This window comes from Diadema setosum, chromosome 10 (genome assembly GCF_964275005.1).
Source record: "Diadema setosum chromosome 10, eeDiaSeto1, whole genome shotgun sequence".
Classification (NCBI taxonomy): domain Eukaryota; kingdom Metazoa; phylum Echinodermata; class Echinoidea; order Diadematoida; family Diadematidae; genus Diadema; species Diadema setosum.
The window spans coordinates 6,995,406-7,012,438 of NC_092694.1; the positions used below are offsets into that span (position 1 = coordinate 6,995,406).

Here is a 17,033-nt window from a genome sequence, read left to right on the forward strand (position 1 = left end):
GTGAAGTAAATGAGAGGATGTTCGTTTTTCTTCGTCAGCATAAGAGGCTATGACAAAATAATCATTCTTTGCTATATAAAGCAAGGAGTATATTAAACATGATGACCCTAAAACAGTCATTGATACAATGATATATTTACTTATCTTATAACAAAGTACAACACAAATTGTGAATTTTGCAACATGGTTGCAAGACTACAGAATGATGACTGCATGTAACTAGTGAGAAATCCCTTATGGAACAGACATCTTGTTTTCTTTTTAGCTGTTACAATATTCAATATCATGTATTTCTCGTCAATCAAAGTAGTGCATAAATGGTCATATTCAGCGTCTTCCTTGTTGATCGTGAATGATATCAATATAGTATTGAGAGAATGTTTAGTTTTACAAGAATGAATGTGCCATCAAAACAGGCTTGTCATATTTTTCTTCTTTTTGGGGGGTTTTGTTTGTTTGTTTTTGCTTTTGTTTTGTTTTTGTTTTTGCTTATTATCATTTATCTATTCTTAACATAACTTCCATCAAGGGAAACGCAACGTGGAACATACATTGTATTCGTATTCCTGGTTCACATTGTAAGATTTGAAACATTGGATGTTGGATAGCCTCTGGACCAACATTATTTTGTTCAGACACGGGAAAACACACACACGCACGCACAAACGCACACACATACACACACACACAAACACAAACAAAACAACAAATCCATATCACGAGTGTTGTCGCTCATAGCACAAAAAATTACCAGAAAATATGTAGAAATTGCTCTAATTGTGTAAGGTGATTTACAATGATTGCGAAGTAAGCGTTCTACAGCCCTACAGTCACTATAGCATGTGGTCTCACTCCAAAGCGGTAAGTTAAAGGACCACGTCACCTTAACATACATGTGGATTGAGGGAATAGCAGAATGCGTCAGTGAAAGTTTGAGGAAAATTGGACAATGCATTCAAACGTTATGGATTTTTATAAGTTTCTGTGCAGTCACTGCCGACTGAGAAGCCCTGATGTAACTGTACAAAATAGAAACTGATTAAGAAAATCATCTGTAAGTCAGGGCTTAATAAAACACAATCATTTGAATGAACAGAACATGTTGATTTAACAAACTTGTTTCTATCAAGTGCATTATATTAGGGCTTCTAGATCTTCACGTAAGTGTTCAATTGGAAATGTGCTGAAATGAAATTGAAGTGTGTGGCATCACTAAACAATCTATTACAGTGTATCTTCAGGCTTCTGTATGGTTGAATTTGTGGATTTGTGGAGGGGCGTAGGGGAGGTGAAAAATGGGTGGCTTCAATACTTTTTGCTTGCCCAATGCAGGCAAGCATTTTTTTCTCATTGTTCCAAAACACTTGCCCAACTTTGATTTCCACTTCCACTTGCCCCACGCAAGTGGGCACGTACTTATATGTAGCACCTTGCTTAAATAGTACACTGTAGTGTAAAGTAAGTACACTGTAGTGGCATTTTAATGAGAGTTATATATGAAATAAACGCAAGGGCACCATCCAAGGAAATCCTTAAAATGTCATTCATCTTAAGAGACAATTTTCGAGAATAAGCAACTGAAATCAAAGATACAAATGAGCATGATCTATTCAATTTTCCCAAAATCTTTTCCTATCACACTGAAAATATACAACACATAGGCTGGTTGTGTGCAATGCCTGGCCTGAATGGAGACCTTCACATTTTAATCAATTAACCAAATTCAATTAACGACACAAAATGGGGAAAACAAACAAATGTAATAACTCTTTTTTCAAGTATGTCACATTTCATATCTCCATATCATATATGGTTCATATTTTACAGAACAACCGATTTTCATTTTGTTCAAAATGTAAGAAAAAAATGACTAGAACTTAAAAAACCATCTCTACAAAAACTTTACATCTGAAAACATTACATGCAATCTTAGATGATAGGTCATTAGCAAATCTCCTTTAAGAAAATTGCAAAACATATGTTCCATTTGAGCCCATTCATAAACAGCTCTGATGAAACTGCATACTGAGAAATTCAAGATTTTTTAGGCATATTTAAATCTTTCTTTGTGAGACCTTACACATGCATTCTCTGGAAAACTGACTTTCAAAAAGCAAGAGTTTAGTGCTCCATGCAAAACAATTTGTGCACTATAACACAGAACACGTAAAATTTTCCACAAAAAAGGGGGAGGGTATAAATCACTGGAGCACGTATTACATCCTAAATGCCTAAAACACTGTCTTTTATCAAATCCTCGCTTAATGCAGCTGTGGAAGTCTATGAAACAAAGTCTAATCATTATAAGAGCACAGTGGTCTACTGCAAACAGTGTTCTAGACACTCTGGATCCCAATTTGATTCCCATCAGCTCAACACACACACATATACACATTTTCTCAGACAAGGTGCTGAAAATCCATTATAACCCTCCTGATCCCACTGTAAATTTCAAGTTCCTAGCAAGGCTGCAGTTGTGATGAACTGAGCTTAATCTCCTCAAATGAATGGTTGTTAACCTAGATAAGGTCAAAGTGTTGGTAAATGAGATATGCCTTTTGCCATTTGTTCATCAAATGTAATTCATTTATCAGTACACTGACATCAAATTTCCCACACATTGGGATGATCTCAATTTGGAATCACTTATTTCAGTTGATGGTTGCATGATATTTAATTCTGTCATCAACACTGCTGATGTAAGAGAAAGGCATCATATAAATTGTAATTGGGCACAATCAGATTTTGAAGTTCAAAAAGATTTGTTCCAGGTACACAGTGGGAAAATCACATTTCTACAGAGCATACCTGTGAAAACAATAAGCTATTTATGCTTCATTGACATGTAATACACATAAATGCTTCAAACATGCAAACCCAAAATAACATCTAGTACTAGACAATGAGATCCTGAGTACTGCTCGTCCACGAGTACAAGTGTCCAAGTTTGCTGCTGTCTCACACACTAATGAAGATTAGACAATCTTTTGTATCTTCTTCAAACTGATTTCAACATATTTTTCATGCAGTCAACCTTGCATATTCACTTGAATCAGTTGGGACTGAAGATAACAGTTTCACTTAAATGAACTTCGGGAACTACAGGAGTCCAATTTCTGTCATAATTTCTAACACACTATTCATCGATGTTCAATATGGTGTGTGTAAAAGACAAATGCTTGCATGTTTATCACAGTAACCATATTGTAATTATCACAGTATGAATGAATTAAGTGGAAAAGGACCAGAATTCTGCTGCATATATTTATGCTTCTGGTGAAAGACATAAATCCCTTTGAAGATGAAAACAAATACAAGAGTGCAAGATAAGCTTTATTATTAAACTGTATTGTACATTTCTTCACACATACAGGGCATGTGGAAAAAACCCTGCTTCAATAAAACACTCAATAAAATGGATTTGCTCAACTGTAGGCAGCCAGTCATACACAAGAATCAGAAGATCACATTCTACGCTTTGTAAAGTTTTAACTTTACAGATAGCACATGAATTGAAAGTCAGAGAGGGTCTTGGACTTCACACTAAATTCTGCTACTTCGTCTGCTTACAAATTGTATTTTCTGCAATGAATGACGATTGACTATTTTTCCTTATTTAATTCTGCATTCTATCATTGCTTCAATGCCATGCTTGAAAGGGATAGAAAATTATGCTGTTTGCTTTGACATGTACCAAATGATTATGGCAGGAACGTAGTAAGGCTATAAATATGAGCTTACATCATAGTCCTACCTTTCTTGAACATGAAGTAATGCAACTACATTGAGAGCTGGTGACACTGATATGCGTACACTGTACATGACTGTATAGGCATGGTCTGTACCATCCAGACGTATTGGAATGCTTCAGAATTGTATGTGGGGGTGTAATGTTCAGCTGTGTAGTCTTGCCATTCCAAGAGTGGTAGTTACTAGTATTTGAGGAATGTCAGTACATCTAGCGATCGAAGGACAACGGATTATTTTGGTTAAGCCGCCAGAACATCGATGCAGGCATCAGACATGACATTGGCACATGCACCTTTTATTGAGTTTATGCAGAAATACTGTAATCAAGCTAGATCTATTCGAGATTCACTTATTTTATTTTGTTATGCTGAAATTAATCTTCATTTTACATGTGATTTAGTCTGGATTGATTACATATGTATGTCAGTCATGTGGACATAGAATAATGTCATGATGTTTATGTTTGAGTTATGGATCAAGAAAAGAACTGTACAAAAACTATCCACTCATGCTATTTGTGCTGGCTGTCTATCTTCCCTACAGGGTGGGGCCGATGGGCATACAACGTATTACTTGCTTTTGCTGCCTGTTTCATTTTCCATCTGAGAAGATGGCTGGATAGCCCATCAGCTGCCTTAGCTGGTCTTCTTTGGGGTCGAGTTGGATGCGAGGCAGATCACTTCACCAGGTTATACATCCTGCTCTTTGCTATGAATAAATGAAGCAATATCTTTTACACACATGAGTTGTGACTCACTACCACACACAGGACCTCAATAATTTGAGGGACAACAAATTTTTGCTTCTTACCAGAGGGCATGGAATGACTAAACACAACACTGCTCAGCCAGACTCAGAAATAAAACCGGGTCATTGGAATGGATGGCAGATGCTTTATCGACTGAGCCAAATCACACGGATCTTGAATGTGTATGATATGTTTGGTGTATCATCAAGGAAACTTTGCAAAGATTTGTATCACTTTCTTTGCTGTCCACTACGCTTACTGTAAAAGTGGAAATTTTCGCGGTGTTGAAATTTTCGCGCATTTCGCGCAACCAGAAACTAGCGCGAAAATAAAAACACGCGAATATTTTTGCTTGCCATACGTTAATGTGCATGATGTCTTGATTCCGCGGAATTAACAACACGCGAAACTCTTCTGACCCGGCCTAGCGCGAAAAATTAGTCGCGCGAAAATATCCACTTTTAAAGTAATCTATGTCATTTAGTTTGCCTGGAAATAGGTGAGCAATGTTACAATTTGCTTTGAGTAACATTTAGCCAGGAAAAACAATATAATAAAGTAAAGATTGAGAGTGAATATTTTCCTTTGTGGTAACTTACTGCAAGTAAGCAATTTTGACTTACACTCATTTTAAAAAGAAGAATGAAAAAATGAAAAATCTAAATATTTTGCGTTCACGATAAATGACATTGTGTTAATCCAATGTCATATCATGCAAGATTGACTGTACATCTATTTTTCAAGGCCCTCTTGAAAACACAATATAGCAAAATACTGGTGGCGAAAAGATCACAAGGTGAGAAAACAAACATTGACACATCATGAGTCTTGAAAACTCTTCTTTCAAAATAAAAAGCACAACTGTCCGAGGTGGACGGAATTCATTGCAGCATAATTCTGTTGACTCAGTCCCACATCTTTCAATCAGATGCATCTATGGCAGACTCCATGTCTCTGTGAGTTCCAGCAGCTTCTAGGTGCAGGGCAAGAATGCTGAAATATCATGTGTGCTGAACTGTGTAGAGAATCCCGTGTCTCCACATGAGCGACATGCCTGAAAATCATCAGTATCTCCACATTGGTATGATCCGTTCAACTCACCGATGATCCATCTGTTCAACCCACTGATGTCTTCGACAAAACTTTTGTTCGTACAATTTCCAGTGACGACAATATCTCTGTTCCTCCTATCCAGAGTCTTGCTTGGCCTTTTTCTTGGCCTTTTTAGTCCTCTCATATCGTACTGTGTCAGTCTCCAGCGCAGTAAGCTCTGCTAGCCGCTGCTGGAAGTCTGAGGCAGCGCCAAGCGCCGGGTCCTGGAACTGGTACTGGTTCTCTGCAAAATCAACACATACTACCACAATCAGGACCTGTACTGTTTGATTCTTTAGCCAAGTGCAATAAGATGAGATTTCAACAAGATGTGACAACTACAACAAACGAAACATTGCAGCATATCAGCAGAGTCGAGAGGTGTCTGGTTAACCCGTTTCTTACGGGAACCTGGTATACCAGGTTCCCAAGATGAAGACAAGAGTGCCTGCTTTTGTGGCCTAAATTCATGTTTCTTTTTGTGATGAAGTCTCCCAAATGGGTTTGATAAAAAGATTAGAGTTTATTCTACCAGCACTTGTTCTCTTTCTGTTGTAAAAATCGTATATCATAATCCATTTTACCTTTGTTCTGATTTAGTTTGCCCTTGCTCTGCTACAAAACTCGTATGAACATGTACATTAGCAATCAAAGCTGATCGCAGTAGATTTTTGCGTTTGCTGACCCCAGTCATCGCATTCTGGTGCCTAATTTTGTGTAGAACAAAAGAGTCTGTGAGCCCATCAGCGCACGCTCTATTCATACATCGCACCCGATTGATATTTCTATTGTTCAAGGGCACATGTACACTGTAGTTGACCGTGGGGAGGGGATGCGTGTACATGTACCGCTTGACTGCTTTCGCACAGGTGGATTACCAACCTGCCCATTCTCTGTCAACAGGCTAAAAGAATCTCGTTTGGGGACATCAAAGGTATTTAGAGAATTGCGGAAGGAACGGGTTAATAGTACAAATGTAGCTCATTTACTTTGTTTTGGAGAAAGCAGGGGTGGTCTGTGTCATTCAGCATTTTCTCTTTTCCTCCCATATTGCTTACTAACAGATTTTTACTCCTGATTGCACATAATCTATAATTCCCTCTTTAATCCCTTCTTCTAATGAAATATTAAAGGAACACAGGTTTTGCCCATTTATGACAGAATATAAAGCATTAAAACAAAATTGGTTCACTAAGTCCTTCTGGCCCTCACACCAAGGACCTCTTATCAGTCAGCTTTATGTTCCTTTTTATCTCAGCTGATGACATATTAAGGTATACCACACACAATTATAGTAACCTTCAATATAAGTTATGTGTTTAATAGTGTTTTTCCTCTTCTTGTTACGTGCAAGTTTGTCTTTTTGTATCTCATAACACAGCTAAACCCACTAGAACAAACAGAAAAGGCATTGTTTGCATTAAAAAAACAATATAATTTTGGGTTGTAACACTGTGTCATTTTCAGAGAATTAGCGAGTCAAGTCTGGCTTGATCAACTTACGTCTGTACTTTTCACTCTGCCCAGACAGGAATATTGATCTCGTCCTGGACTTCACATTTCCTGCCCGCCCTTGGCTGCTGGAGCTACCGCAGCTAGCATTCAAGCTACTGACCATGGTGCCCTCTCTACTGCCAAACCCGATGCTCTGGCCTCTGAGGGTGCCTGGGGCACCAGGTGGACACGGAGTGGGCCCAATGGACAGAGAACTAAGGGGGTCAGCCATGGGATTGTGGCCGTGGCGGAAGGCGGCCAGCTGCATGTTCTGTTCGTTTCGCGTCATGAAGGCATTCTTGCTGGTGGGGCGAAAGCCGTTTCTCCTGGCGTTGAAATCCATGTGGGGACTGGAGTCACCGTACACTGTGAAAACAGAAGAATAAAAAGTTTGTTAATAATGTTCTTATTTTCTACAAAGATAGGGCATTACCTAACCGAATACACACTGAGTAAGTCAAGCATTGTACAACCCTAACAATAGGGTATACTCAGTCATATTCCAGTAGCATACAGCTACAGTAGCATACAGTAGCATGCAGTTCCAGTATCGTACAGCATGATGGTGCAAGATTTTGCAGTGGGTGGAAGAAACATTGTTCCATGAAAGATTTACAGCTGGAGCATCACACACGTTTCACTGAATATCAAAAATGTACTTTACCAATTGTTTTATACAACTCTGCCATTCACAATTCATGTTGGACCAAAAAGAAAAGCAAACCTGTGCACTCATGAAGTGCTCTTGGAAAATATAATTTTGCAACATCATAACATGCTATAAACAAGCTTGTTCAAAGGCTTATGCAAGCTCTATAGTGAACGTGTACAAATAACTTGCAAATGTCATATAAATTTTACCAAGAAGGTACAATTTGTAGCAAGAGGTATATCAAAGCTGTATTGCAGGAACAGACTGATGCAAAATTTTAACCAATTCAACAAAATATAGATTAACTTCATGAATGTACACTTGGTATTAAAATATCCAGTTTCTTTTTCTCCTACACCTATTAATGCACACGATGAGTATAAACCTCGCCTGCCCGGCAAAAGGGCCCTGAGACTTGCACGATGTTAACTTGCCATGGCCCTTCTGTGGGGCAAGCGAAAATAAGGCAATTTAGAAATCTCACTGCATATTTTATGCAAACAGCTCCCTCCACCATCAACCATTAATGGAATGTAAAGTCCCCACATTCATCTGAAAAGATTAAGGCTGGTTGTACATTCAACACATCCGTCTGCAGATGTTCACTGCATAGTACAATGACATAAAAGTAAAATACCAACATAAAAAGAAAGCCTTTGAGTGTGATCAATCAAGCCCTGTGACATTTAGTATTTTCCCTCTTCCATGTGCAGTACCCATCCTAATAAAAAACAGTATTCTAAAAACAGAAGTTCCACAATGGAGGGGAAAAAAGAAAGGAAAGGTGAGTGAATCGAACTACATATCTCACTGGGTTCAAATGTGACAATGATAGTGAGATACAGCTTTCACCAAAGGAGAAAGGGTAAATGAAAGAAAGCATCATCCAGACCAGGATGGACAACATCAGACTCAGAAAATACTGTTACAGAACATTCTCAATCTTGAACAATAATAGATTAATAGATAGATAGATAGATAGGCAGATAAATAGTTAGACAGAATGATACATTCAAAAATAAATAGATGGATAAGTACCTGAATAAAAAGAATAAAAAATAAATAAATAAATAGATAAATAAATAAATAAATAAATAACTAAATAACTAAATAAAGTGAACCAGTAACAGTCCTGAATTGAGGGGTATGACTTTCATAAAGACTTTCATTGGTCTTGTTATTCAACAAAATATTTAGTCTATTTTAATAATGAGTAACATAATTTCAGAGTGACAGGAACATAGAATGAATAGGGTCATTCCAAACTTAATATAAAGGAGTGATTCAAATCTACATGTTGTATGAGCTTGTTTGGGGCAACTTACAAATCTCACTGTTGGACAAACATAAATCCATGGGTAGTAGTACTTGCTGATCAAATGTTCAGGACACTCACCAAAATAATCTTTTCTGGCAAGTGGGAACATATTTTTGGCAATGCCTTGCCATGCGATAGTAATGTTTACTGTAAAAGCTCTACAGTAGATGTACAATACATCATCCTGCAGTTCTACCATTGTTACTCCAATGGAAAATGTTTCTCTTGTGTTTATTAACCCGTTGAGGATGGTTTGCTTTTGCTACAACAAGCATTTCCCATAGGCAACTGCTCGAGTATACTCAGAACTCATCCTCAGTGGGTTACAAGTAATAAAGTACGATCTGTATTTAGGAAAACAAAACAAGCCCATTGCATGTTGTAATGTAATTGTAAATCATTTTTACAATTTCCCCTCACATTAGAGGTGATGTGACAAGATAAGAAATGTCCTACGTTGCACCAAGGACAAACTTGAATAAGAAGATAACAAATAATGCAAGTTATAAAGAGGGCAATTCCGCGGTAACGGAATTACAAATCAGAGAATTTTGGCTCATATTCTTTCACCCTGTATACAGGATTGATTACTTTGCCTTCTCTTGATACATTTAAAAGATGCAGAGGTACTCACACTGTCACCCCAAATACAAATTTGTTAAATGTTCTCACTTGGTTGGTTACAAAGGAGGTCTATGTGCGATGGTAACGGAATTACCAGAAAATTTAGTCACAACTTCAACTCTGACTTTGGGACTTGTTTCTCTGAAATCTATAACACATACAGTGTAGGTTGTTGTCTGATTTCATCTTTGATTGTGTTGACTTCAATTCAGTTGTATTGTTTTTCAAATATTTCATCACATTTTCAAAGCAGCAGGCTTTTTCCCTATAAAGCCAGTGGTAACGGAATTACACAAATGGTAACGGAATTACGCCTTCTGAAATACACTGGAAAAAATACACATTCTTGGTACTCATGTATTCTGAAATGTCTTGATAAAGATTGTGTATGCCTTTAGCTATAATATAACCACTAAATAAGTACTCTCTAGCCTTTGACCTTGAACTGGTACAAGTGTATAGGTGCCAAATGAGTTTTTATTGTCAAAAAACATAAAATGTTCAGGCTAACGACCGTGATTTGCAGTCGTAACTATGTCAATCAGGATCTCGTAACTTCTAAGTACCACATCCATCAAAATTTGTCTACTTTCAAGTTAAGAATTTCACACTCTGCAGGTAAATGACATCTAAGACACATGGTAACGGAATTACGCTAGAATAGCCCTACACAAGTACAATTCTATAAATCCTGTCAACAATACTCAAATTTTCTTGTATTTCTTTTGTTGATATCATGCAAGACAGATTTCTCTGTTTTCTTCTTCCTAAATATGCCAATAATTGACAATATGTGTGAATTACTTACAAGTATTGTACATGAATATTATGTGCACATGCATAAGAAAATAATAAAAAACTGTCCGGATTGACACTGAATTTAAATCTAAATCATACAGTGCCAATTTACAGTGCAAGAGCACAGTGTGCAGCCCCATCATTGAACACAATGTTTAATATTAAGGATGAACACTAAAGATGCTTGAAACTTTTAATTTGTTAAGTGAAAAGATGCAGTTGTGGTTCAATGACAAATATAATAAATTACAATTCAATCATAAATAGACAAGAAAATGTTCTTATATGATTATGGTACTGCACCAGTGCTTAATCATTATTATCTATATGTTGTGGCATATATTAATCACTAAAAACTTGTGACATTTTACTAATAGCTGAAGTTGCCCCCTGGTTTATAATGTAGTGCATAATTTGATAATTCCCTTACAGTGTAAGTCCTACTTAAGCCCACCAAAATAAAATGAACTAAACTAAAAGGAAATAGAAAACAGCAAAATAACTTTAACAAACTACAACTTTTACAACCATTAGAGTCCACCAAATTCTGTTACAATGTATTTCATAGAAAGATAAGAGGGCCTCTTTTATCCATCTGGAGCTCACTGTGTTTGTGAATAATGTTAGTATTTACTTCTGACCACACAAAATTTCCAAATGACGTCTTCAGAAAAATAATCATGACCAGGCCTATAAATTTCCTACAAGTATCCTGTCTCTGTCTTTCTTCTTTGACTTTGTCTATTTTCTCATCCCGAGTGTTGCCATATATTTACTCACAAGAAGTGTGCATCTTCTCTTTTGCAATAAGTTGTATTTTGACTGCCTGAAAGCAAATTATAAAATACACTGTAATGGCACTTGTATGAAAGGAAACTGGATTGTACAGCAAATGGTAACATGAAGAGTAAAGGTAGAAGTAGAAGCCCATTGACTTTAATATTTAAAATCTTCTTAGGACGGGAAAGTATAGGCCTAAATGCTACATTTTAGAGCTGTATCACAATTACTGACTGGGTAAATGTTCATCACAAATGGTGTTTTTGTCTTCATTCCTTCTAAAAAGAAAGGATTAAAGAACAAATTTCAAAGGGTAGCAGATGCTCTGTATCAAATGGGCATGAAAATCAAAATACATACCATGTCTCTGTGGAGGAAAGATCTGAGAAACAGATGAAAGAAGGTCATAGTCATACACTTACCATTAAAGATAAAGGACTTGAGGATGAAAACAGGACATGTTCAATAAAAGGTCAGACTATCGACTTTGTGATAATAAAGCCTTTAGCATACAGAAAGATCAAAGATGTCACATTCAGTGGGCATCCCGTGTCAAGTAATGACTTCTATCACATTGTGTATGATCCTTCTCTTAAATTCTTGATCTTTGCTCACAAAAATTATCCTGTTCATTTCTCTCTGTCAGTAGATGTGCTCTCTTTTCCTTTTAAAGAAATTTTATGTCCTTCCTCTTCTTTGTAACCTTTGTTCAATTTATGCTGCATCACACCCATTCAATAGTCCCTCATCGCTATACTTAGATTTTGTATGAAACCATGAGACTTTTTAGCAAGATAATATACATTGATATCTCAGAATTCAGTATGATTTTGAACATTTGAGAATGAGTATCTGTAGCAAACCTTATAAAGTTATCAGTTAGCACAGTCTCCATGTACACATGTAGTTCTTGTACATGAGAAAAGGTGAAAGAAGGGAGGAGACTTTCAGCACAAGAAGTTTTGTCAAGCGTGTACCCTGATGTCAGGACTCACTGTCAGAGGCATCCAGCTACACTGTATGCTGAGTCATGTCTGTGTATCATACCATGCAGTTTCACTCCTTTACTGCCAATCACTAACACTGTTAAGCTCAATAATAATGCCCTGAAGCTATTTCATAAACAGTTCACATACATATTGGCACGAAAGTAGGATATGTCATTATCTTCCATATTAGATGTGCGTGTAATTCCGTTACCATGTAATTCCGTTACCACAATTACAGAAGAACTGAAGGAGATATTTCACAAAATGTTTTGTGACTTTTCAGGGAGTCACATGTAGAGAAAAAATTTACAAGGGGAGAAAAAATCAGTGTTTAGTTTGTTCAGGAGAAAACTTTTTTCAATTTTATGGTAACGGAATTACGTCAATTTGTCAGTAGATTTTGAAACTTTCTCCAAAAAATATCATAATGAGAGTGACTGAATGCTTCATTACATGTGATTGTTGAAGCATAGGAAGAAAGATGTGGAAGTATGGATAAAGCAGAGAGATATTTAAGTTGTTTCATTTCAAATTTTCATTTAATACTGTAAAATTTTAGATAAATACAATAAATAGTCTTCCAACTTTAAAAGTGTGTACAACAAAAATGAGGAAAGTTATTGGAAAAGCGTTTTTTGTTTCTGTAAATACAACAATCCATCTGTACGGGAAACTGAAATTTCTGAGCATTTACTTAACTTTGAATTTTGCTGTTTTTGCCCTTCCCATACGGAATTGCCCAAGATCTACAGACAAAGAACAACCATTTCATGTTTAAAAAGAAAAAAAAATGTTAATATTTCAAAACACATTTACATGTATACCAGTCAGGAGATGTAAATGCGTAGCTGTTTACTCCAAAGACTCTAGTATGACTCAATAGGAACCAATCTGTGATTTTGGTTCACAAGGAATGCTACCTACCTGTAGCATCAAGCTGTTGTATACCATAAAGGTGAAAACCTCATGATTAGATACAGCCCTAGTTCATTAAAGAATGTGAAAGAATGAGTTAGTGATGAAAGAAGGAGAAAGGTCAAAATGCTTTTCCCACTCACACAATTCTAGACAAAAAACAAAAACAAAAACACAGACAAAAAAACCTAACTTGGGAAATAATTTGACCATTAGGGTCTACTATATTGTTTACAAAATTGCATACTATATAAAATATACAAAATTGCATACTATAACTTTATACTTCATTACAACATTTACTTTCTGGTGAACATTGTGGACAGAGAGACAAAAATCAAACATAAGCATCCAAAATTTTAGGATATTGTATCTGATACCTCCTGCATGACTCAAAGCAGTGCTTGGTGGACAGTAACTATTGAGACTTAGCCTCCGATACCTTGAGACTACTTGACGTTTGATTTTCATTGTGTCCAGTGACAGTACACAGTGTGGTGCATTGGGTGAAATGAAGTGGAGATGAGACATTCACAGATAAATGAAAAACATTTTCAAACAAAAATCAACCCTTTAAATGATAGCACTAACATTTAAATGAAAACTATTCCACCAATTAATGCATGTGAAGCATCTCATGTTAATGTTGAGATATGCATGAGAACTTGTATAGTGAAACATGGAAAGTGCTTGAAACTAATTTGTGCCATTTCTACAACTACATATTGCACACAGTGTAGTTTTTGTGAATGAAGACATCTTTAATATGCATGATCATGTTACCACTTTTTTACCAGAATGTCACAAAATATACAGATAGTTAGAAAGGTACAAGAGTGGATTGCAAAAGAAACTGATATTCTGCAATATATGTGACTGTGAATCACAAAACCAACAAAGAGTCACATGCCCTGATTTTACCTGAGGACTATTATTAAAGGTGAAAAGGATCAAATTAGCCAATCTTGAGTTTTTCATATTTTATGCAATATTTGGAACCCTGGGGTACCAAATGCAAATTCATCATTTTGTTGAATTATTATTTTTTTTTTCAGTGCTGTACCCTGGGTTACCAAAAATGTGTAGAAATAATTCCTAGTGTTATTATGCACAAAAATATTTTCTTGTTTGTGATTATGTAACAATTAATGTCTGCAAACAATAACTTTTATTCTCTCATTTACATGTTCTGTTGTACTCTTCGCTGTCACAAAAAAAATTGACATGGAAGGAAAATCTGCATTGCGATCGTTATTGCCATGCCAATTTATGCCGGTGCTGATGATGAGAAAATAGTCACCATGACAATGTACAACTGTATGATAATGGACATGAGATGGTGCTACACAATGCCATATCCAGGTTATTGAAAGACGGTACCCTGGTGTATGGCGTGACGAATCATTTTCCGAAAGAGCAATTTTTCTTCTACATTATTCTGAACTTTGGAAACATAAAACAAATGGGAAATTGCATTCTTAGCAATTTTTCAAGAAAACTATTTTGTAGAATATTCCTTGTTATGTCACAAGTGAGTTTGTATTACTGGACAAATTTAATTTTGCTCTATCTGATAATGGACTTACTTTAAAATGTCTAAAAATGGCACCTAGCTCATTTTGTAATAAAACTCATCAGTTGAAAAGTCTATGATACATTGAGACCCCCCCCCCCCCCCCAAACCCTGATCCCCACCTACGTTGTACATGTACTCACCTCTGGTGTCTAACCGTGGGGGCGGGGGCTCTGTGTGGAGTCTCTTCTCCCTCTCCCTCTCCAGCTTTCTCTCTAGGTGCCGGAGGTCATCGCTGGACATCTGCCGGCTGATGTCTGCACTTGGTCCACTCTTGCCAGCGGGTGGATGGGAGCTGCTTGGAGGAGGTTCCTGGTTTGAGTAGTGAGTGTTGCTTGAGCTGAGTATGATGGAGAGAATACCAACATGTGTATGAAAGATAAGGATACAAGCAACACAGAAATGCTTTAGGTACATAGAACAGGGACATTCTTTAACCCATATTCAGTGCATAGCGGTTCTTACTGTTTCCAAAACTGAGTGATATTGGAGTAGAGTCAATGCTACATTGACAAAAATTTCATATTAGATGTCTCTTACAGTGTATTTACGGGTAGCTGTAAACTACGAGAACAGACAGAAAAAAAAAAAAAAATCTCCTACATGTATGTGACTGTGAACCTTTTGATAAACTGTCTCAATGTGATTTTGAGACACAAGTGGCAAATTGATCTAGTTTGTCAACTGTGTATACTTGTATCATGAATAAATTCTTACATAAAATGTTTACTTTGATTTAATTCTTTGAAAGCAAGATATATAAAAAAGATTATATGGCACTGCTAGATTTCAACAACATTTAAATCTCAAAGATAAACAACTGGCAAGAATAACAATTTAAACAGTGAACAAGTGAGCAAGGAATTGAAATGTAATAGGCAAGATCAATAACTTGAACAGCCAGTTAAATTATCAAATGATTGATAAGATGGATGAAATATAAACATGTAGATATAAAGGCCAGAAACTATTCAAATAACATAAATTCAAAATGACAATGTGGAAAGTACAAAAAACAAAGCCACAAATTCCTGAAGGTAAAATCATGTCAATTATGACTAGACAATGGTATGCACAATAAAGAAAATAGAACAACAACAACAACGAATGCATAGCATGCTTGTTTAATGGATGAGCAACAAAATATATAATGTCATAAAGAAGCCTTCAAAACTTGTGGTTACTTGGTTCAACTCTAGAGAAAATGTACACATGACAGTAAACAGTGAGTGATGTACACAGAAGCCATACTGCGACTGCCTTAGAGTACAAACCTGTTCTTTCCTTTCCTCTTCCATCTCTTATCCTTTGACAAAGCTTCCTGATATTGCGAGTCGAGAACATCCATATACCATTTCTGGTTCAGAATGGGTAAGCGTATACTCATTGTGGAAAGAGTAGGCATTATTTCTCTGCTAGTAATACTGCCATCAAAGTAGTATGTGAACAGTCTACAAAACAGTGAGGGGAGCAACCCACAAAGAGGTGAAAGCAATCTGCTATCAAATACAGTTCCTTCTCCATCTTCTGTCGAAGCAAAACGTGATGACTCTATACAGCCAAAGGCAGACCAGCAAGTGTCATGCAATCTGGATATAATTCACAAAGGAAGAAAACTTCTAAGGCACCACATTTCTCCTTGACAAGCACAAGTCCGGCAAAGCTGCTTTGGGCTCTCCATTACCCACTGCAGTAACCTCCCCTGCTTTATAGCATACTAAATGTTGTAGGACTATGTCTTAAGATACAAAATTTGTAAATGATACTGCCAGACAAAACTCAAACAAACTCTTAGCATTGGTAAATACAAAGCTGCACAATCTTTGTGTGTTCTACTTTTTTCCTACTTTTTCATATACATATGCACTGATAACTTAATTTTTTTTTCTGATTTGCTCATAACACACACACACACACACACACACACACACACACACACACAAATGGTGCTAATTGCACTTTAATCTGTTGAGATATCATTATGAAGAGGGTTGAACTTTGAAACAATGCGTCAACACACTATCCACTCAAGTTGAATGTGCTCAAGTTAATGTTTAGATGGATAGATGTGGGCAAACAAGAAGTAATGAACTCATTTGCGTGGTAAACTTTGGAACACATGAAGAGCTATGATGGAAAAAAAATCTCAAGCGCATATTATACAATGCCATTCTGAAGACATAGCCAAATCAAAGAGGTTGAAAGAGACCGTGTCCCTTGCCAAATCATCATCAGATTCACGGCGTAGAAACTACTGAAATGAGGGGCAGTTGTGACACAAGTTCTAAGATCAGTAAATT

General features: G+C 36.6%; 1 protein-coding gene across 5 annotated transcripts in view; it reads right to left on the bottom strand.

Moving 5' to 3' along the window:
- Positions 1–1,676: 1,676 nt before the first annotated feature.
- LOC140233601 (uncharacterized) overlaps positions 1,677–17,033 on the bottom strand; it is a 37,529-nt gene continuing 22,172 nt past the window's right edge. For all 5 annotated transcript variants that reach the window (XM_072313696.1, XM_072313697.1, XM_072313699.1 and 2 more), the window contains 3 exons: positions 14,877–15,073; positions 7,094–7,450; positions 1,677–5,834 (listed from right to left, as the gene is read on the bottom strand). In XM_072313696.1, coding sequence (XP_072169797.1) covers positions 5,686–5,834; positions 7,094–7,450; positions 14,877–15,073 — 703 coding nt within the window. In that variant the 3' untranslated portion in view covers positions 1,677–5,685. The remainder of the gene's footprint in view (positions 5,835–7,093; positions 7,451–14,876; positions 15,074–17,033) is intronic.